At 37.1% G+C, this 24,000-nt stretch overlaps 1 protein-coding gene across 1 annotated transcript in view; it reads left to right on the top strand.

Moving 5' to 3' along the window:
• The window catches only part of LOC127918252 (calcium/calmodulin-dependent protein kinase type II subunit delta-like), a 79,286-nt gene that overhangs the window by 14,172 nt on the left and 41,114 nt on the right, over positions 1-24,000 (top strand). Inside the window, exons 6-10 of the mRNA XM_052501561.1 lie at positions 122-244; positions 2,130-2,212; positions 8,308-8,351; positions 18,792-18,827; positions 20,281-20,342. Of these exons, the coding sequence (XP_052357521.1) occupies positions 122-244; positions 2,130-2,212; positions 8,308-8,351; positions 18,792-18,827; positions 20,281-20,342 (348 nt within the window). The remainder of the gene's footprint in view (positions 1-121; positions 245-2,129; positions 2,213-8,307; positions 8,352-18,791; positions 18,828-20,280; positions 20,343-24,000) is intronic.

Genomic DNA, 24,000 nt, shown 5'->3' with positions numbered 1-24,000 from the left:
CTCTCTCTCTCTCTCTCTCTTTTCTCCACTGGTGTTGGAAATTAATGAATTGATAGACAGAATGGTGGAATGTATTGATTGATTGATGGACTGACTGATTGTTTGTAATGTGTGTCTATAGTTCCCGTCCCCAGAGTGGGACACAGTGACTCCTGATGCCAAAGACCTGATCAATAAGATGTTGACCATCAACCCCGGAAAACGCATCACCACCGGAGAGGCCCTCAAACACCCCTGGATCTGTGTCTGGACACACACACACACACACACACACACACACACACACACACACACACACACGTCACACACACACACACACACACACACACACACACACACACACACACACACACACACAGACACACACACACACAGAAGCACACCCTTCCACTGATCTCTCACTCAATGACATTATTTGTATTGATGACGATTCAAACAGAATTAAAAAACAGACACAGCTAGTTAAAAAGCTAAGATTTAAGTGGGCACACAAAGAAGTAGACACACTTAAACAGCAGGAAGCAGATTGTCGTTCCTGCTCGGTTCTGACTTAAGATGATACCATATTTTCCAAATACAGCAGACACACCACAGAAACACCTTTGATGCACGTCTACACACACACACACACACACACACACACACAACACACACACACATACACAGATCTCACACACACACACACACACACACACACACACACACACACACACACACAGACACACACACACACACACACACACACACACACACACACACACACACACATCCTGAATCACATTGTCTGAAACATTAATCAGAGGGTTGTCACACAAAAAACAGACTGAGGAGCTAGTTCATCACTACATTTGAATCAGGGTTGTCTGGTCCCTTCAGTAAAGAAGTAGATTTTCATTACTGTCACTACATCCTGAATCAGAAGGTTGTCTGGTCCTGCTCAGAGGGTTGTCTGGTCCCTCACCAGTAGATCTCTTCATTACACACACTACATCCTGAATCAGAAGGTTGTCTGGTCCTGAATCACAGGGACAGTTGTCTGGTCCTCACACACACGTAGATCTCTTCATTACTCATCACTACATCCTGAATCAGAGGGTTGTCTGGTCCTGAATCAGAGGGTTGTCTGGTCCCTCAGTAAAGTCCCGTAGATCTCTTCATTACTCATCACTACATCCTGAATCAGAAGGTTGTCTGGTCCTGAATCAGAGGGTTGTCTGGTCCCTCAGTAAAGTCCCGTAGATCTCTTCATTACTCATCACTACATCCTGAATCAGAAGGTTGTCTGGTCCTGAATCAGAGGGTTGTCTGGTCCTCAGTAAAGTCCCGTAGATCTCTTCATTACTCGTCACTACATCCTGAATCAGAAGGTTGTCTGGTCCTGAATCAGAGGGTTGTCTGGTCCCTCAGTAAAGTCCGTAGATCTCTTCATTACTCGTCACTACATCCTGAATCAGAGGGTTGTCTGGTCCTGAATCAGAAGGTTGTCTGGTCCCTCAGTAAAGTCCCACAGATCTCTTCATTACTCCCACTTTGTTTACAAACTTCCCAGTTGAAGTAAACCAATATAAGTGTTGGTTAACTCTTGAGGTCCTCTTGTCTCCACTAAGTTAAAGGTAAATCCTCTTTTAGTTTGAGCTCTCTCTTTTGGGTTCCCGACCACTAAGGCAGTTTAAAACCCCTAATGATGATTGAGTTCACTGAGATTTGGGTTCCCTGGTACCACTAGGGCAGTTTAAAACCCCTAATGATGAATGAGTTCACTGAGATTTGGGTTCCCCTGTACCACTAGGGCAGTTTAAACCCCTAATCAGATTTGTAATAGTTTTGATTAAATGTAATTTAATGTATATGTATCTGTTACTGTATCTTGTAGTTTAAATATTTGTGTTGTTTATTGTATTGATCATATTGATTATTGGAATTGTTGTCCTCACGGAGACCCGAGGTCTCAATGGGATCCCCTGTATAACATAACATTCTCTCTCAATTCAACTACATTCAAGGGGCTTTATTGGCATGGGAAACATGTTGTTAACATTTCCAAAGCAAGTGGAAGTAGATAATATACAAAAGTGAAGAAAAAACACAATATAAAATGAGCAGTAAACATGACATTCTCTTGTCTGCAGCAACGGTCCACTGTAGCTTCCATGATGCACAGACAGGAGACTGTGGAGTGTCTGAAGAAGTTCAACGCCAGGAGAAAACTCTCAACACTCCTCTTTCACTGTCCTCTGTTCTATTCAGAAACTCAAGGTAACACTCCTCTTTCACTGTCCTCTGTTCTATTCAGAAACCCAAGGTAACACTCCTCTTTCACTGTCCTCTGTTCTATTCAGAAACTCAAGGGATGTGTCTCTCCTTCACTACCCTATCCTATACCCTATTCCCTATACCCTATTCCCTATACCCTATTCCCTATACCCTATTCCCTATCAGAAGGTTCCCTATCAGAGGGTTGTCTGACCCTATTCCCTATATCTCTTTCATGTACTCTCACTGTTCCTATTCAAAGGTTGTCTGGTCCTGAATCAGAGGGATGTGTCTATTCCCTATACCCTATTCCCTATACCTCTATTCCCTATACTCTATTCCCTATACTGTCTGTCATTATACCCTGGTCCTGATACCTCAGATACTATGTTGTATACCCAGAGTCCCTATATAAATTCCCTATACCCTATTCTCTTCCCATTTCCCTATTCCCTGTACTCTATTCCCTATACCCTATTCCCTATACCTTATATTTACCCTATTCCTGTATCCTATCCCTATTCCTTATACCCTATACCTATTCCTGTACCCTGGTCCTATTCATGATTCCCTATTCCTATTCCTTATACCCTATTCCCTGTTCCTGTTCCATATTCATATACCCTATTCCCTATACTATGCCTGAATACCCAGAGCTCTATTCCTATTCCTATACCATATTTCATTACCTATTCCCTAGTAAAGTCCCTATTCCCTATACTTTTCCCTATTTCCTGTACCCTATTCCTATATACATTCCCCTGTAATCCCCTATTCCTATATACCCTATTCCCTGTTCCTGATACCCTATTCCTTAGGTTCCCTATTCCCTCACTATGCACTACTGTATACCCAGAACTCTATTCCTTATACCCTATTCCCTATGTTATTACTGTATACCCAGAACTCTATTCCCTATTATATATTTCCTATCCCTATTCCCACTAAGTTAAAGGTAACCATTCCCTATTCCTGTATATTCCCTATACCTTTACCCTATACCTTATACCCTGTACCTATTTATTCCTTACATTATACCCTATACCCTATTCCCTATTCATTATTCCTATTCCCTATTCATTACCCTATTCCTGCCCTATACTCTATTCCTCTATTCCTTATACCCTATACTCTATTCATACCCTTTGGGTTCCCTATACCACTAGGGCAGTTCCCCTATTCCTATGAATGAGTTTCCTTATACTATTCCCATTTTTTTATTTATTTTAATTTTACCTTTATTTAACCAGGCAAGTCAGTTAAGAACATATTCTTATTAAATGACGTAACAGTGGGTTAACTGCCTGTAGGGGCAGAACGACAGATTTGGACTAGTACCTTCCGGTTACTAAACGCTCTAACCATTGGGGTACGCTGCCGCCCTTATACCCCATACCCTATACCTTATTCCATATTCCTATTCCTTATACCCTATTCCTTATACCCTATACCTTATTCCATATTCCTATTCCTTATACCCTATACCTTATTCCTATTCCCTATTCCTTATACCCTATTCCCTATACCCTATTCCTGATACCCTATTCATTATACCTCTTCCCTATACCTATTCCCTATTCCGTGCATTACTACAAGGCCCATAGAAATCTAAAAGACTTTGTTCATTTGTTATTTAATTCTACGGTTCTGTTTCTGTTTATTATTATTGTCAAAAAGAAAATCACAATAAATATCCTTTAATAAAAAGAGCAGTGCCTTTTTAAAATAGGGCATTCTTTGGGATGTAGCAAGCACACACCCTTCTCTGTCTCACCCCCTTTCCACCTGCTTTGAAATGATCAGTCCTTCAGTAGAGACTATAGTACCACTGCTGTTGAAATGATCAGTCCTTCAGTACTATAGTACCACTGCTGTTGAAATGATCAGTCCTTCAGTAGAGACTATAGTACCACTGCTGTTGTCTGGTGAAATGATCAGCCCTTCAGTAGAGACTATAGTACCACTGCTGTTGAAATGATCAGTCCTTCAGTAGAGACTATAGTACCACTGCTGTTGTCTATGATCAGTCCTTCAGTAGAGACTATAGTACCACTGCTGTTGTCTGGTGAAATGATCAGTCCTTCAGTAGAGACTCCACTGCTGTTGAAATGATCAGTCTTCAGTAGAGACTATAGTACCACTGCTGTTGTCTCTCAGTCCTTCAGTAGAGACTATAGTACCACTGCTGTTTCTGGTGAAATGATCAGTCCTTCAGTTATAGTACCACTGCTGTTGAAATGACCCTTCAGTAGAGACTATAGTCCACTGCTGTTGTCTGGTGATGATCAGTCCTTCAGTAGAGACTATAGTACCACTGCTGTTGAAATGATCAGCCCTTCAGTAGAGACTATAGTACCACTGCTGTTGTCTGGTGAAATGATCAGTCCTTCAGTAGAGACTATAGTACCACTGCTGTTGAAATGATCAGTCCTTCAGTAGAGACTATAGTACCACTGCTGGTGAAATGATCAGTCCTTCAGTAGACTATAGTACCACTGCTGTTGTCTGGTGAAATTCAGTATTCAGTAGAGACTATAGTACCACTGCTGGTGAAATGATCAGTCCTTCAGTAGAGACTATAGTACCACTGCTGTCAGTCCTTCAGTAGAGACTATAGTACCACTGCTGTTGTCTGGTGAAATGATCAGTCCTTCAGTAGAGACTATATACCACTATTGTCCCTGGTGAAATGATCAGCCCTTCAGTAGAGACTATAGTACCACTGCTGTTGAAATGATCAGTCCTTCAGTAGAGACTATAGTACCACTGCTGTTGTCTGGTGAAATGACCAGTCCTTCAGTAGAGACTATTACCACTGCTTCTGTTGAAATGATCAGTCCTTTCAGTAGAGACTATAGTACCACTGCTGTTGAAATGATCAGTCCTTCAGTAGAGACTATAGTACCACTGCTGTGTCTGGTGAAATGATCAGTCCTTCAGTAGAGACTATAGTACCACTGCTGTTGTCTGGTGAAATGATCAGTCCTTCAGTAGAGACTATAGTACCACTGCTGTTGAAATGATCAGTCCTTCAGTAGAGACTATTCCACTGCTGTTGAAATGATCCCTTCAGTAGAGACTATAGTACCACTGCTGTTTCTGGTGAAATGATCAGTTTCAGTAGAGACTATTACCACTGCTGTTGTCTGGTGAAATGATCAGTTTCAGTAGAGACTATAGTACCACTATTGTTGAAATGATCAGTCCTTCAGTAGAACTATGGTTACCACTGCTGTTGTCAGGGGCAAATGATCAGTCCTTCAGTAGAGACTATAGTACCACTGCTGTTGTCTGGTGAAATGATCAGTCCTTCAGTAGAGACTATAGTACCACTGCTGTTGAACCACCTTCAGTAGAGACTATAGTACCACTGCTGTTGAAATGATCAGTCCTTCAGTAGAGACTATAGTACCACTGCTGTTGAGATTCCTTCAGTAGAGACTATAGTACCACTGCTGTTGTCTGGTGAAATGATCAGTCCTTCAGTAGAGACTATAGTACCACTGCTGTTGAAATGATCAGTCCTTCAGTCCTATAGTACCACTGCTGTTGAAATGATCAGCCCTTCAGAGACTATAGTACCACTGTTGTCTGGTGAAATGATCAGCCCTTCAGTAGAGACTATAGTACCACTGCTGTCCTGATGATCAGTCCTTCAGTAGAGACTATAGTACCACTGCTGTTGTCTGGTGAAATGATCAGTCCTTCAGTAGAGACTATAGTACCACTGCTGACTTGTACCATGATGATCAGTCCTTCAGTAGAGACTATAGTACCACTGCTGTTGTCTGGTTTTAAATGATCAGTCCTTCAGTAGAGACTATAGTACCACTGCTGTTGTCTGGTGAAATGATCAGTCCTTCAGTAGAGACTATAGTACCACTGCTGTTGAAATGATCAGTCCTTCAGTAGAGACTATAAACCACTGCTGTTGAAATGATCAGTCCTTCAGTAGAGACTATAGTACCACTGCTGTTGAAATGATCAGTCCTTCAGTAGAGACTATAGTACCACTGCAGTTGTCTGGTGAAATGATCAGTCCTTCAGTAGAGACTATAGTACCACTGCTGTTGAAATGATCAGTCCTTCAGTAGAGACTATAGTACCACTGCTGTTGAAATGATCAGTCCTTCAGTAGAGACTATAGTACCACTGCTGTTGAAATGATCAGTCCTTCAGTAGAGACTATAGTACCACTGCTGTTGTCTGGTGAAATGATCAGCCCTTCAGTAGAGACTATAGTACCACTGCTGTTGTCTGGTGAAATGATCAGTCCTTCAGTAGAGACTATAGTACCACTGCTGTTGTCTGAAATGATCAGTCCTTCAGTAGAGACTATAGTACCACTGCTGTTGAAATGATCAGTCCTTCAGTAGAGACTATAGTACCACTGCTGTTGAAATGATCAGTCCTTCAGTAGAGACTATAGTACCACTGCTGTTGAAATGATCAGTCCTTCAGTAGAGACTATAGTACCACTGCTGTTGAAATGATCAGTCCTTCAGTAGAGACTATAGTACCACTGCTGTTGAAATGATCAGTCCTTCAGTAGAGACTATAGTACCACTGCTGTTGTCTGGTGAAATGATCAGTCCTTCAGTAGAGACTATAGTACCACTGCTGTTGAAATGATCAGTCCTTCAGTAGAGACTATAGTACCACTGCTGTTGTCTGGTGAAATGATCAGTCCTTCAGTAGAGACTATAGTACCACTGCTGTTGAAATGATCAGTCCTTCAGTAGAGACTATAGTACCACTGCTGTTGAAATGATCAGTCCTTCAGTAGAGACTATAGTACCACTGCTGTTGAAATGATCAGTCCTTCAGTAGAGACTATAGTACCACTGCTGTTGAAATGATCAGTCCTTCAGTAGAGACTATAGTACCACTGCTGTTGAAATGATCAGTCCTTCAGTAGAGACTATAGTACCACTGCTGTTGAAATGATCAGTCCTTCAGTAGAGACTATAGTACCACTGCTGTTGAAATGATCAGTCCTTCAGTAGAGACTATAGTACCACTGCTGTTGAAATGATCAGTCCTTCAGTAGAGACTATAGTACCACTGCTGTTGAAATGATCAGTCCTTCAGTAGAGACTATAGTACCACTGCTGTTGAAATGATCAGTCCTTCAGTAGAGACTATAGTACTACTGCTGTTGAAATGATCAGTCCTTCAGTAGAGACTATAGTACCACTGCTGTTGTCTGGTGAAATGATCAGTCCTTCAGTAGAGACTATAGTACCACTGCTGTTGAAATGATCAGTCCTTCAGTAGAGACTATAGTACCACTGCTGTTGAAATGATCAGTCCTTCAGTAGAGACTATAGTACCACTGCTGTTCTTCTTCTCTCTTTTTATTAGCATTTCTCTTTTCTAAAAATCTTTAATTAGTGAATTGCTCTCTCTTCCCCTCCTCTTTTCTGCTCTGATCAGCCCCTCCTCTTTTACTGCTCTGCTGTTGAAATCCTCTTTTCTGCTCTATCCTCCCACTCCTCTTTTCTGCTCTCTCTTCCCCTCCTTCTTTTTCTGCTCTATCTTCCCCTCCTGTTTTCTGATCAGTCCTTCAGTCCTCTTTTCTGCTCTCTCTTCCCCTCCAGTTTTCTGCTCTCTCTTACCCTCCTCTTTTCTGCTCTCCTTCCCCTAGAGACTTTTCTGCTGTCTCCTGATCCTCTTTCTGCTCTCTCTTCCCCTCCTCTTTTCTGCTCTCTCTTCCCCTCCTCTTTAGAGCTCTCTCCTCCCTCCTCTTTCTGCTCTCTCCTCCCCTCTTTTCTCTTTTCTGCTCTCTCCTCCCCTCCTCTTTTCTGCTCTCTCCTCCCCTCCTCTTTTCTGCTCTCTCTTCCCCTCCTCTTTTCTGCTCTCTCCTCCCCTCCTCTTTTCTGCTCTCTCTTCCCCTCCTCTTTTCTGCTCTCTCCTCCCCTCCTCTTTTCTGCTCTCTCCTCCCCTCCTCTTTTCTGCTCTCTCCTCCCTTGCTCTTTTCTGCTCTCTCCTCCCCTCCTCTTTTCTGCTCTCTCCATCCTTCCCTCCTTTCTTTCTGTCCCCTCCACAATTTTAGGGAGCCATTTTGACCACTCTGCTGGTAACAAAAAACTTCTCAGGTACGTCCTTCTCTCTCTCTCTCTGTTCTTCGATCTCTCTCTCTCTGTCTCTCTCTGTCCTTTGCTCTCTCTCTGTTCTCTCCCTCTGTCTCTCTCTCTGTCTCTCTGTCTCTCTCCCTCTCTGTCTCTCTGTCTCTCTCTCTCTCTCTGTCTCTCTCTCTAGAGACTCTACCTCTTCTCTCTCTGTCTCTCCTTCTCTCTCTCTCTGTCTCTCTCCTCGCTGTCTCTCTGTCTCTCTCTCTCTCTCTCTCTCTCTCTCTCTCTCTCTCTCTCTCCTCTCTCTCTCTCTCTCTCTTGTCTCTCTCTCTGTGTGAAAACTCCTTCAGTAATTTCACTTTACTACCCATATCTGTCTGTTTTGCAGTTATTTTGATTCATGTTTTTTTCTTTAGAATTAAATAATCTGATTTTATTTGATCTTTACAATTAATAATTTTCTTCTTTTAATTGTTTTTATATTTCTTTACGTCCTTTCTTTGGGATGTGGTACCCTCGAGGTAAGAACTCACATCCTCTCCGTCAGACAATCAGTGGCCAGTGTTTCATGTCACTTCCTCTCTGTCAGCCAATCAGTGGCCAGGGCCTCATGTCACACCCTTTTTGTCGGTACTCTTATACCCCTTTCACACAATATCGGGCCTTCCCAACCAAACTGTGCTGGCTCGGATATTTTCTTGTCACATTGTCTCTTGTCGGCACGGTTACAGTAACTATGGAGGATGCGTCCAGGCCGGCTCAGTACATCTTGGTTTGGTTCGACTCCTTAGTGTTAAAATTCCTTTTAAGACATCTTGATTTTATAATAGTACATTAGTGAATGTAGTATATGTATTATATATATCAGTATTATATATATATATATATATATGTTGAATATATATATATAGTATATATATATTATATATATGTATGTATGTATATATTATACATATATATGTATGTAGTATATGTATTTATATATATATGTATGTAGTATATGTATGTATATATATATATATGTAATATATGTATGTATATATATATGTATGTAGTATATGTATGTATATATATATATATGTATGTAGTATATGTATGTATATATATATATATGTATGTAGTATATGTATGTATATATATCATATGTTTATATGTATGTATATATATATGTATGTATATATGTTTTATGTATATATATATATATGTATGTAGTATATGTATGTATATATATATATATGTAATATATGTATGTATATATTATGTATGTAGTATATGTATGTATTTTCTATATCTCCTCCCCTATATTATATGTATGTATATATATATATGTATGTAGTATATGTATGTATATATATATATATGTAACTATGTATGTATATATATATCCCCTATGTAGTATATGTATGTATATATATATATATGTATGTAGTATATGTATGTATATATATATCCTCCTGTATGTAGTATATGTATGTATATATATATGCTGTAGTACATGTATGTATCTATATATATGTCCTGTAGTATATGTATGTATATCTTATATATGTATGTATATATGTATGTATATATATATATGTATGTAGTATATGTATGTATGTATATATATATATATGTATGTAGTATATCTATGTATATATATATATGTAGTGTATGTATGTATATATATATGTATGTAGTATATGTATGTATATATATATATATGTAGTATATGTATGTAGTATATGTATGTATATATATATATGTAGTATATGTATGTATATATATATATGTAGTATATGTATGTATATATATATATATGTATGTAGTATATGTATGTATATATATATATGTAGTATATGTATGTATGTATATATATATGTATGTAGTATATGTATGTATGTATATATATATATGTATGTAGTATATGTATGTATATATATATATATGTATGTAGTATATGTATGTATATATATATATGTAGTATATGTATGTATGTATATATATATGTATGTTATATGTATGTATATATATATATCTGTATGTAGTATATGTATGTATATATGTATATGTAGTATATGTATGTATTATGTATATGTAGTATATGTATGTATATATATATATGTAGTATATGTATGTATATATATATGTATGTAGTATATGTATGTATATATATATGTATGTAGTATATGTATGTATATATATATGTATGTAGTATATGTATGTATATATATATATATATATGTATGTAGTATATGTATGTATATATATATATGTATGTAGTATATGTATGTAGTATATGTATGTATATATATATGTATGTAGTATATGTATGTATATATATATATGTATGTAGTATATGTATGTATATATATATATATGTATGTAGTATATGTATGTAGTATATGTATGTATATATATATTTGTATGTATATATATTATATGTATATATATATGTATGTAGTATATGTATGTATATATATATATGTATGTATATATATGTATGTAGTATATGTATGTATATATATATGTATGTAGTATATGTATGTATATATATATATATGTATGTAGTATATGTATGTATTATATGTATGTATATATATATATATGTATGTAGTATATGTATGTATATATATATGTAGTGTATGTATGTATATATATATGTATGTAGTATATGTATGTATATATATATATATGTATGTAGTATATGTATGTAGTATATGTATGTATATATATGTAGTATATGTATGTATATATATATGTAGTATATGTATGTATATATATATGTAGTATATGTATGTAGTATATGTATGTATATATGTATATATGTATGTAGTATATGTATGTATATATATATGTAGTGTATGTATGTATATATATATGTAGTATATGTATGTAGTATATGTATGTATATATATATATATGTATGTAGTATATGTATGTATATATATATGTAGTGTATGTATGTATATATATATGTATGTAGTATATGTATGTATATATATATATATGTATGTAGTATATGTATGTAGTATATGTATGTATATATATGTAGTATATGTATGTATATATATATGTAGTATATGTATGTATATATATATATGTATGTAGTATATGTATGTATATATATATGTAGTATATGTATATATATATATATGTATGTAGTATATGTATGTAGTATATGTATGTATATATATGTATATATGTATATGTATATATATATGTATATATGTATGTATATATATATGTATGTAGTATATGTATGTATATATATATGTAGTATATGTATATATATATATATGTATGTAGTATATGTATGTATATATATATGTAGTATGTATGTATATATATATGTATGTAGTATATGTATGTATATATATATATATGTATGTATATATGTATGTAGTATATGTATGTATATATATGTAGTATATGTATGTATATATATATGTAGTATATGTATGTATATATATATGTATGTAGTATATGTATGTATATATATATGTATATATGTATATATATATATATGTATGTAGTATATGTATGTATATATATATGTATATATGTATATATATATATATGTATGTAGTATATGTATGTATATATGTATGTAGTATATGTATGTAGTATATGTATGTATATATATGTATATATGTATGTATATATATATGTATATATGTATGTATATATATATGTATGTAGTATATGTATGTATATATATATGTATATATGTATATATATATATATGTATGTATATATGTATGTATATATATATATGTAGTATATGTATATATATATATATGTATGTAGTATATGTATATATATATATACACACACACATTGCATTGGGAAGTATGCACATCCCTTGACTTTATCCACATTTTGTTACGTCACAGCCTTATTCTAAAATGATTTAATGGTTGTTTATCTACACACAATACCCCATAATAACAAAGCAAACATGTATGTTTAAAAAAACAACTGAAACCTTGTTTCTCCTGTGGTCTGAGCGTCCTTTTGGTGCCTTTTGGCTAACTCTAAGCGGGCTGTCATGTGCCTTTTACTGAGGACTGGCGGCCACTCTACCATAACGGCCTGATTGGTGGAGTGCTGCAGAGATGGTTGTTCTTCTGGAAGTTTCTCCCATCTTCACAGAGGAACTCTGGAGCTCTGTCAGAGTGACCATCGGGTTCTTGGTCACCTCCCTGACCAAGGCCCTTCTCCGCCGATTGGTCAGTTTGGCCGGGCGGCCAGCTCTAGGAAGAGTCTTGGTGGTTCCAAACTTCTTCCATTTAAGAATGATGGAGGCCACTGTGTTCTTGGGGACCTTCAATGCTGCAGAAATGTTTTGGTACCCTTCTCCAGATCTGTGCCTCCACACAATCCTGTCTCTGAGCTCTACAGACAATTCCTTCAGACCTCATGGTTTGGTTTTTACTCTGACATGCACGGTCACCTGTGGGACCTTTATATAGACTGGTGGGTGCCTTTCCACATGTCCAATCCATTGAATGTACCACAGGTGGACTCCAATCAAGTTGTAAAAACATCTCAAGGATGATCAACGGAAACAGGATGCACCTGAACTCAATTTGGAGACTCATAACAAAAGGTCTACTTAAATACTGATGTAAATACGGCATCTGTTTATCATTTTTGATACATTTGTGCAAACATTTCTAAAAACCTATTTTCACTTTGCCATTATGGGGTATTGTGTGCAGATTGCTGAGGATTTTTGAAATGTAATACATTTTATAATAAGAGTGTAACCTAACAAAATATGGAAAAAGTGAAGGGGTCTGAATACTTTCCGAATGCCCTGTATATAAACAGGATGTTGTGAATACAGTACATTCACATCCACAGAATACTGCATGTAGTATATATGCAATATATTATGAATAGTGAATATAGTACATTCACAGAATACTTCATCTAGTATATATACAGTATGTACATGGTATATTATAAATAGTAAATATAGTACATTCACATCAACAGAATACTTCATGTAGTATATACACAGTATATATACAGTATATTATGAATAGTGAATATAGTAAATTCACAGAATAGTTCATGTAGTGTATATATATATAGTATATATATAGTATATAATGCATCATATAGAATATATACAGTATGTTATGAATAGTGAATATAGTACATTCACATTCACAGAATACATAATGTAGTATATATACATTATATATGCAGTATATTATGAATAGTGAATATAGTACATTCACATCCACAGAATACTTCATGTAGTATATACTATATGTAGAATATGTTGTAGCATGACAATGCAGATGCATGCAATGATTTTATACAATGACTTTATACCATGACTTTAATATCATGACTTTATAACATGACTTTATAACATGACTTTATAACATGACTTTAATACTGACTTTAATACTGACTTTAATACTGACTTTAATACTGACTTTAATACTGACTTTAATACTGACTTTAATACTGACTTTAATACTGACTTTAATACTGACTTTAATACTGACTTTAATACTGACTTTAATACTGACTTTAATACTGACTTTAATACCATGACTTTAATACCATGACTTTAATACCATGACTTTAATACTGACTTTAATACTGACTTTAATACCATGACTTTAATACTGACTTTAATACTGACTTTAATACTGACTTTAATACTGACTTTAATACTGACTTTAATACTGACTTTAATACTGACTTTAATACTGACTTTAATACTGACTTTAATACTGACTTTAATACTGACTTTAATACTGACTTTAATACTGACTTTAATACTGACTTTAATACTGACTTTAATACTGACTTTAATACTGACTTTAATACTGACTTTAATACTGACTTTAATACCATGACTTTAATACTGACTTTAATACTGACTTTAATACCATGACTTTAATACTGACTTTAATACTGACTTTAATACTGACTTTAATACTGACTTTAATACCATGACTTTAATACTGACTTTAATACTGACTTTAATACCATGACTTTAATACTGACTTTAATACTGACTTTAATACTGACTTTAATACTGACTTTAATACTGACTTTAATACCATGACTTTAATACCATGACTTTAATACTGACTTTAATACTGACTTTAATACTGACTTTAATACCATGACTTTAATACTGACTTTAATACCATGACTTTAATACCATGACTTTAATACTGACTTTAATACTGACTTTAATACTGACTTTAATACTGACTTTAATACCATGACTTTAATACCATGACTTTAATACTGACTTTAATACTGACTTTAATACTGACTTTAATACTGACTTTAATACTGACTTTAAACTGACTTTAATACTGACTTTAATACCATGACTTTAATACTGACTTTAATACCATGACTTTAATACTGACTTTAATACTGACTTTAATACCATGACTTTAATACTGACTTTAATACTGACTTTAATACTGACTTTTACTGACTTTATACTGACTTTAATACTGACTTTAATACTGACTTTAATACTGACTTTAATACTGACTTTAATACCATGACTTTAATACTGACTTTAATACTGACTTTAATACTGACTTTAATACTGACTTTAATACCATGACTTTAATACTGACTTTATAACATGACTTTATACCATGACTTTAATACTGACTTTAATACCATGACTTTAATACTGACTTTATACCATACTTTAATGACTTTAATACTGACTTTAATACTGACTTTAATACTGACTTTAATACCATGACTTTAATACTGACTTTAATACCATGACTTTAATACTGACTTTAATACTGACTTTAATACTGACTTTAATACCATGACTTTAATACTGACTTTAATACTGACTTTAATACTGACTTTAATACTGACTTTAATACTGACTTTAATACCATGACTTTAATACCATGACTTTAATACCATGACTTTAATACTGACTTTAATACTGACTTTAATACTGACTTTAATACTGACTTTAATACTGACTTTAATACTGACTTTAATACCATGACTTTAATACTGACTTTAATACCATGACTTTAATACCATGACTTTAATACTGACTTTAATACCATGACTTTAATACCATGACTTTAATACCATGACTTTAATACTGACTTTAATACTGACTTTAATACCATGACTTTAATACTGACTTTAATACTGACTTTAATACTGACTTTAATACTGACTTTAATACCATGACTTTAATACCATGACTTTAATACCATGACTTTAATACCATGACTTTAATATTGACTTTAATACTGACTTTAATACCATGACTTTAATACTGACTTTAATACCATGACTTTAATACTGACTTTAATACTGACTTTAATACTGACTTTAATACTGACTTTAATACTGACTTTAATACCATGACTTTAATACTGACTTTAATACCATGACTTTAATACCATGACTTTAATACTGACTTTAATACTGACTTTAATACTGACTTTAATACCATGACTTTAATACCATGACTTTATTACTGACTTTAATACCATGACTTTAATACCATGACTTTAATACTGACTTTAATACCATGACTTTAATACCATGACTTTAATACTGACTTTAATACCATGACTTTAATACTGACTTTAATACCATGACTTTAATACTGACTTTAATACTGACTTTAATACCATGACTTTAATACCATGACTTTAATACTGACTTTAATACTGACTTTAATACCATGACTTTAATACTTTAATACTGACTTTAATACCATGACTTTAATACTGACTTTAATACCATGACTTTAATACTGACTTTAATACTGACTTTAATACCATGACTTTAATACCATGACTTTAATACTGACTTTAATACCATGACTTTAATACTGACTTTAATACTGACTTTAATACTGACTTTAATACTGACTTTAATACCATGACTTTAATACTGACTTTAATACCATGACTTTAATACCATGACTTTAATACCATGACTTTAATACTGACTTTAATACTGACTTTAATACCATGACTTTAATACTGACTTTAATACCATGACTTTAATACCATGACTTTAATACTGACTTTAATACCATGACTTTAATACTGACTTTAATACTGACTTTAATACCATGACTTTAATACCATGACTTTAATACTGACTTTAATACCATGACTTTAATACCATGACTTTAATACTGACTTTAATACTGACTTTAATACTGACTTTAATACTGACTTTAATACCATGACTTTAATACCATTACTTTAATACCATGACTTTAATACCATGACTTTAATACCATGACTTTAATACCATGACTTTATTACTGACTTTAATACCATGACTTTAATACTGACTTTAATACTGACTTTAATACCATGACTTTAATACCATGACTTTAATACTGACTTTAATACCATGACTTTAATACCATAACTTTAATACTGACTTTAATACTGACTTTAATACTGACTTTAATACTGACTTTAATACCATGACTTTATTACTGACTTTAATACCATGACTTTAATACTGACTTTAATACTGACTTTAATACCATGACTTTAATACCATGACTTTAATACCATGACTTTAATACCATGACTTTAATACTGACTTTAATACTGACTTTAATACCATGACTTTAATACTGACTTTAATACTGACTTTAATACCATGACTTTAATACTGACTTTAATACTGACTTTAATACTGACTTTAATACCATGACTTTAATACTGACTTTAATACTGACTTTAATACTGACTTTAATACTGACTTTAATACCATGACTTTAATACTGACTTTAATACCATGACTTTAATACTGACTTTAATACCATGACTTTAATACTGACTTTAATACCATGACTTTAATACTGACTTTAATACTGACTTTAATACTGACTTTAATACTGACTTTAATACTGACTTTAATACCATGACTTTAATACTGACTTTAATACCATGACTTTAATACTGACTTTAATACCATGACTTTAATACTGACTTTAATACCATGACTTTAATACCATGACTTTAATACTGACTTTAATACTGACTTTAATACTGACTTTAATACTGACTTTAATACTGACTTTAATACCATGACTTTAATACTGACTTTAATACCATGACTTTAATACTGACTTTAATACTGACTTTAATACCATGACTTTAATACTGACTTTAATACTGACTTTAATACTGACTTTAATACTGACTTTAATACTGACTTTAATACTGACTTTAATACTGACTTTAATACTGACTTTAATACCATGACTTTAATACTGACTTTAATACCATGACTTTAATACTGACTTTAATACTGACTTTAATACTGACTTTAATACTGACTTTAATACTGACTTTAATACTGACTTTAATACCATGACTTTAATACCATGACTTTAATACTGACTTTAATATTGACTTTAATACCATGACTTTAATACTGACTTTAATACTGATATAATACTGACTTTAATACTGACTTTAATACTGACTTTATTACTGACTTTAATACTGACTTTAATACTGACTTTAATACTGACTTTAATACTGACTTTAATACTGACTTTATTACTGACTTTAATACTTTATGACTTTAATACTGACTTTAATACTGACTTTAATACTGACTTTAATACTGACTTTAATACTGACTTTAATACTGACTTTAATACTGACTTTAATACTGACTTTAATACTGACTTTATAACATGACTTTAATACCTTTAATACTGACTTTAATACTGACTTTAATACTGACTTTAATTAATACCTTTAATACTGACTTTAATACTGACTTTAATACCATGACTTTAATACTGACTTTAATACCATGACTTTAATACCATGACTTTAATACTGACTTTAATACTGACTTTATACAATGACTTTAATACTGACTTTAATACTGACTTTAATACTGACTTTAATACTGACTTTAATACTGACTTTAATACTGACTTTAATACCATGACTTTAATACTGACTTTAATACTGACTTTAATACTGACTTTAATACTGACTTTAATACCATGACTTTAATACCATGACTTTAATACTGACTTTAATACTTTAATATGACTTTAATACTGACTTTAATACCATGACTTTAATACTGACTTTAATACTGACTTTAATACTGACTTTAATACTGACTTTAATACCATGACTTTAATACCATGCCTTTAATACCACTGTATATTTGAAACGTTTAGAAACACAAGGAAACTTGTCTCTGTCATTTGACAGATTCAACCATTTAGTTGTTGTTTCAAAACGTTTCCTCTTGTTTTGAGTCTAATGAACACAGCCCTGTTGCATTATGGAGGCTGTCTGCCTCTGTGAGAAACACTGGTGTTAACCTTCCTCTCTATTTCTCTCTTCCTCCCTCTCTCCCTCTCTCTTCCTTCCTTCCTTCCTTCCTTCTCTTCTGTCTTCTTCTCTCCTTCCTTCCTTCCTTCCTTCCTTCCTTCTACAGCAGTCAAGAGTCTGCTGAACAAGAAGGCTTCCTTGAGTTGCTGGGTTAGCTTCCTTCCTTTGTTTCCTTCCTTCCTTTGGTCAGAGCCCTTCAGAAAGCTTCCTTCCTTCCTGATCCTTCCTTCCTTCATTGCTGATCCTTTCAGAAGGCAGTTCCTTTGGCCTCTCTACAGCAGTCAAACATAGAGTCTGCTGAACAGTGCACTAACATAGGGAGTAGGGTGCTGATTGCCGTCTGCAAGGTGAGTTGCTGGGGCCTGTGCGTTCCAAATGGCTCAGTACCTTTGTTTCCCTACTCTCAGTACACTACCTTTGGTCAGAGCCCTCTGCAGAAAGCAGTACTAACATAGAGAGTAGGGTGCTGATTGATAGCCCTCTGCAGAAAGCAGTGCACTAACATAGTATAGATAGGTTGCCCTGGTATAGATTGGTATAGATAGTCCTGTGTCAGTACTCTGGTATAGATAGCCTCTTCAGTACTCTGGTATAGCAGTGCACTAACATAGGGAGTAGGGTGCTGATTCCTGTCTCAGTACTCTGGTATAGATAGTCCTCTCAGTACATAGATAGCAGTGTCACTAACATAGGGAGTAGGGTGCTGATTAGTCCTGTCTCAGTACTCTGCATAGATAGTCCTGTGCAGTACTCTGGTAAGATAGTCCTGTGTCAAGACTCTGGTCAGTACTCTGGTGCTGATGGTCCTGTCTCAGTACTCTGGTATAGATAGCCCTGTCTCAGTACTCTGGTATACATAGCCCTGTCTCAGTACTCTGGTATAGATAGTCCTGTGTCAGTCCGCCTCAGTACCCTGATATAGATAGCCCTGTGTCCGAGCTCTCTCAGTACTCTGGTATAGATCGTCCTGTCTATTGAACCCTGTAGGATCTATATACACTATAAAACCATCAGGGGACTGACTGTATGTCTGTTGGTTCCATTGTACAGGTGTTAAGGGATTCTTTATCAATGATGACTAATTATGTATACATTTCAATCAGGACTGGCTAATCCGAATACTATTATGCTACTGTATATGTATGAATTTTCTCTCTTGCTCCCAGTATTGAATATAATGTAGTGAATGTAGTCAAGAGTTTAGAACAATGACGGTCTGTTCCTTGGTACAAATGAATGAACTATGAATCCAGACTGTCTAGAATGCTTATCTACACTGACTGACCTTGGGTCTATGCTCTGTGGTAAAATGTGTATGTACTCAGTACTCTCTTGAATAAAGGCTGTTACTTGACATTAAGACCGGGGCTTTGTCCATTCCTATAAAATAAGGGTCTTAAAAATTCTTATGAATTGACAGAGTGTTTAATTTTAATTGGGAATTAAAACAGTGGAATTAAATTCCTTCAACAACAGGTAAGGCTAAAAGCTAAATAAAAGTTGACCCAGGTCAGGTCAGGTTTGTGATGTGATGTGATGTGTGATGTTCCCTCTACACTACTTGCTTTTACAGGCGAACAACAAAGCCAACACAGTGACCAGTCCTAAAGCCAACACAGTGACCAGTCCTAAAGACACCAGCTTAACCCCAGCACTGGTACATACTACACCCTCCATACCTACCTCCTCATCACCGGTACATACTACACCCTGCATACCTCCATACCTCCCTCCTCATCACTGGTACATACTACACCCTCCATACCTCCCTCTACTCCATCCTCATCACTGGTACATACTACACCCTCCATACCTCCATACCTCCCTCCTCATCCCTGGTACATACTACACCCTGCATACCTCCATACCTCCCTCCTCATCACTGGTACATACTACACCCTCCATACCTCCCTCTACTCCCTCCTCATCACTGGTACATACTACACCCTCCATACCTCCCTCCTCATCCCTGGTACATACTACACCCTGCATACCTCCATACCTCCCTCCTCATCACTGGTACATACTACACCCTCCATACCTCCCTCTACTCCATCCTCATCACTGGTACATACTACACCCTCCATACCTCCCTCTACTCCCTCCTCATCACTGGTACATACTACACCCTCCATACCTCCATACCTCCCTCCTCATCACTGGTACATACTACACCCTCCATATCTCCATACCTCCCTCCTCATCACTGGTACATACTACACCCTCCATACCTCCCTCTACTCCCTCCTCATCACTGGTACATACTACACCCTCCATACCTCCCTCCTCATCACTGGTACATACTACACCCTCCATACCTCCATACCTCCCTCCTCATCACTGGTACATACTACACCCTGGTACATACTACACCCTCCATACCTCCATACCTCCTCATCACTGGTACATACTACACCCTCCATACCTCCATACCTCCCTCCTCATCCCTGGTACATACTACACCCTCCATACCTCCATACCTCCCTCCTCATCACTGGTACATACTACACCCTCCATACCTCCCTCTACTCCATCCTCATCACTGGTACATACTACACCCTCCATACCTCCCCCTCTCATCACTCCCTCCTCATCACTGGTACATACTACACCCTCCATATCTCCATCCTCACCTCCCTCCTCATCCCTGGTACATACTACACCCTGCATACCTCCATACCTCCCTCCTCATCACTGGTACATACTACACCCTCCATACCTCCCTCTACTCCATCCTCATCACTGGTACATACTACACCCTCCATACCTCCCTCTACTCCCTCCTCATCACTGGTACATACTACACCCTCCACCTCCCTCCATACCTCCCCTCCATACTCCCTCCTCATCACTGGTACATACTACACCCTCCATCCATACCTCCTACACCCTCCATACCTCCATCTTCATCACTGGTACATACTACACCCTCCATACCTCCCTCTACTCCCTCCTCATCACTGGTACATACTACACCCTCCATACCTCCCTCTACTCCCTCCTCATCACTGGTACATACTACACCCATCCATCCATCCTCATCACTGGTACTCCACCCTCTACCTCCATCTTCATCACTGGTACATACTACACCCTCCATACCTCCATCACTGGTACATACTCCCTCCTCATCACTGGTACATACTACACCCTCCATACCTCCATACCTCCCTCCTCATCACTGGTACATACTACACCCTCCATACCTCCATACCTCCCTCCTCATCACTGGTACATACTACACCCTCCATATCTCCATACCTCCCTCCTCATCACTGGTACATACTACACCCTCCATACCTCCCTCTACTCCCTCCTCATCACTGGTACATACTACACCCTCCATACCTCCATACTCCCTCCTCATCACTGGTACATACTACACCCTCCATCCATACCTCCCTCTATACTCCCTCCTCATCACACTGGTACATACTACACCCTCCATACCTCCCTCCCTCCTCCCTCCTCACCCTCACTGGTACATACATACTACACACCCTCCATACCTCCTCCCTCCTCATCACTGGTACATACTACACCCTCCATACCTCCCTCTACTCCCTCCTCATCACTGGTACATACTACACCCTCCATACCTCCCTCTCCTCACTCCCTCCTCATCACTGGTACATACTACACCCTCCATACCTCCCCTCATCACTGGTACCCTCCTCATCACTCCTCATCACTGGTACATACTACCCTCCATACCTCCTCTACTCCCTCCTCATCACTGGTACATACTACACCTCCTCCATACACCCTCCTCATCACTGGTACATACTACACCCTCCATACCTCCCTCTACTCCCTCCTCATCACTGGTACATACTACACCCTCCATACCTCCCTCTACCCCTCCTCATCACTGGTACATACTACACCCTCCATACCTCCCTCCATCACTGGTACATACTACACCCTCCATACCTCCATACTCCCTCCTCATCACTGGTACATACTACACCCTCCATACCTCCCTCTACTCCCTCCTCATCACTGGTACATACTACACCCTCCATACCTCCCTCTACTCCCTCCTCATCACTGGTACATACTACACCCTCCATACCTCCATCACCTCCACCCTCCATACTCCCTCTACCCTCCTCATCACTGGTACATACTACACCCTCCATACCTCCCTCCCTCCTCATCACTGGTACATACTACACCCTCCATACCTCCCTCTCTCCCTCCTCATCACTGGTACATACTACACCCTCCATACCTCCCTCCTCTCCCTCCTCATCACTGGTACATACTACACCCTCCATACCTCCCTCTACTCCCTCCTCATCACTGGTACATACTACACCCTCATACCTCCCTCTACCCCTCCTCATCACTGGTACATACTACACCCTCCATACCTCCCTCTCCCTCCTCATCACTGGTACATACTACACCTCCATACCTCCCTCTACCCCTCCTCATCACTGGTACATACTACACCCTCCATACCTCCTCCTCATCACTGGTACATACTACACCCTCCATACCTCCTCCTCCTCATCACTGGTACCTACACCTCCATACCTCCCTCTGACTCCCTCCTCATCACTGGTACATACTACCCATACCTCCAACTCCTACCTCCCTCTACTCCTCCTCATCACTGGTACATACTACCCTCCACCTCCTCCTCACCTCCCTCCTCCATACTGGTACATACTACACCCTCCATACCTCCTCTACTCCCTCCTCATCACTGGTACATACTACACCCTCCATACCTCCCTCTACTCCCTCCTCATCACTGGTACATACTACACCCTCCATACCTCCCTCTACTCCCTCCTCATCACTGGTACATACTACACCCTCCATACCTCCCACTACTCCCTCCTCATCACTGGTACATACTACCCTCCTACTCCTCATACCTCCACCCTCCATACCTCCATACCTCCCTCCTCATCACTGGTACATACTACACCCTCCATACCTCCCTCTACTCCCTCCTCATCACTGGTACATACTACACCCCCATACCTCCCTCTACTCCCTCCTCATCACTGGTACATACTACACCCTCCGTACCTCCCTCTACTCCCTCCACCTCCTGCTCCACCTCCTCCACCAATTATACCTCCTCCTCCTCCACCTCCTCCTCCACCTCCTCCACCACCTCAACCTCCTGCTCTACCTCCTCCTCCACTTGAACCTCCTGCTCTACCTCCAACTCCTTCTCCTCCTCCACGCCCTGCTCCACCTCCTCCTCCTCCTCAACCTCCTGCTCTAACTCTACCTCCTCCTCTACCTCATCCTCCACCTCCACCTCCTCTACCACCTCCTCCTCCTCCACCTCC

Source organism: Oncorhynchus keta, unplaced genomic scaffold (assembly GCF_023373465.1).
Source record: "Oncorhynchus keta strain PuntledgeMale-10-30-2019 unplaced genomic scaffold, Oket_V2 Un_contig_13850_pilon_pilon, whole genome shotgun sequence".
Lineage (NCBI taxonomy): Eukaryota > Metazoa > Chordata > Actinopteri > Salmoniformes > Salmonidae > Oncorhynchus > Oncorhynchus keta.
The sequence above is the reverse complement of the archived record's forward strand: the minus strand, read 5'-3'. Positions and strand labels throughout refer to the sequence as shown.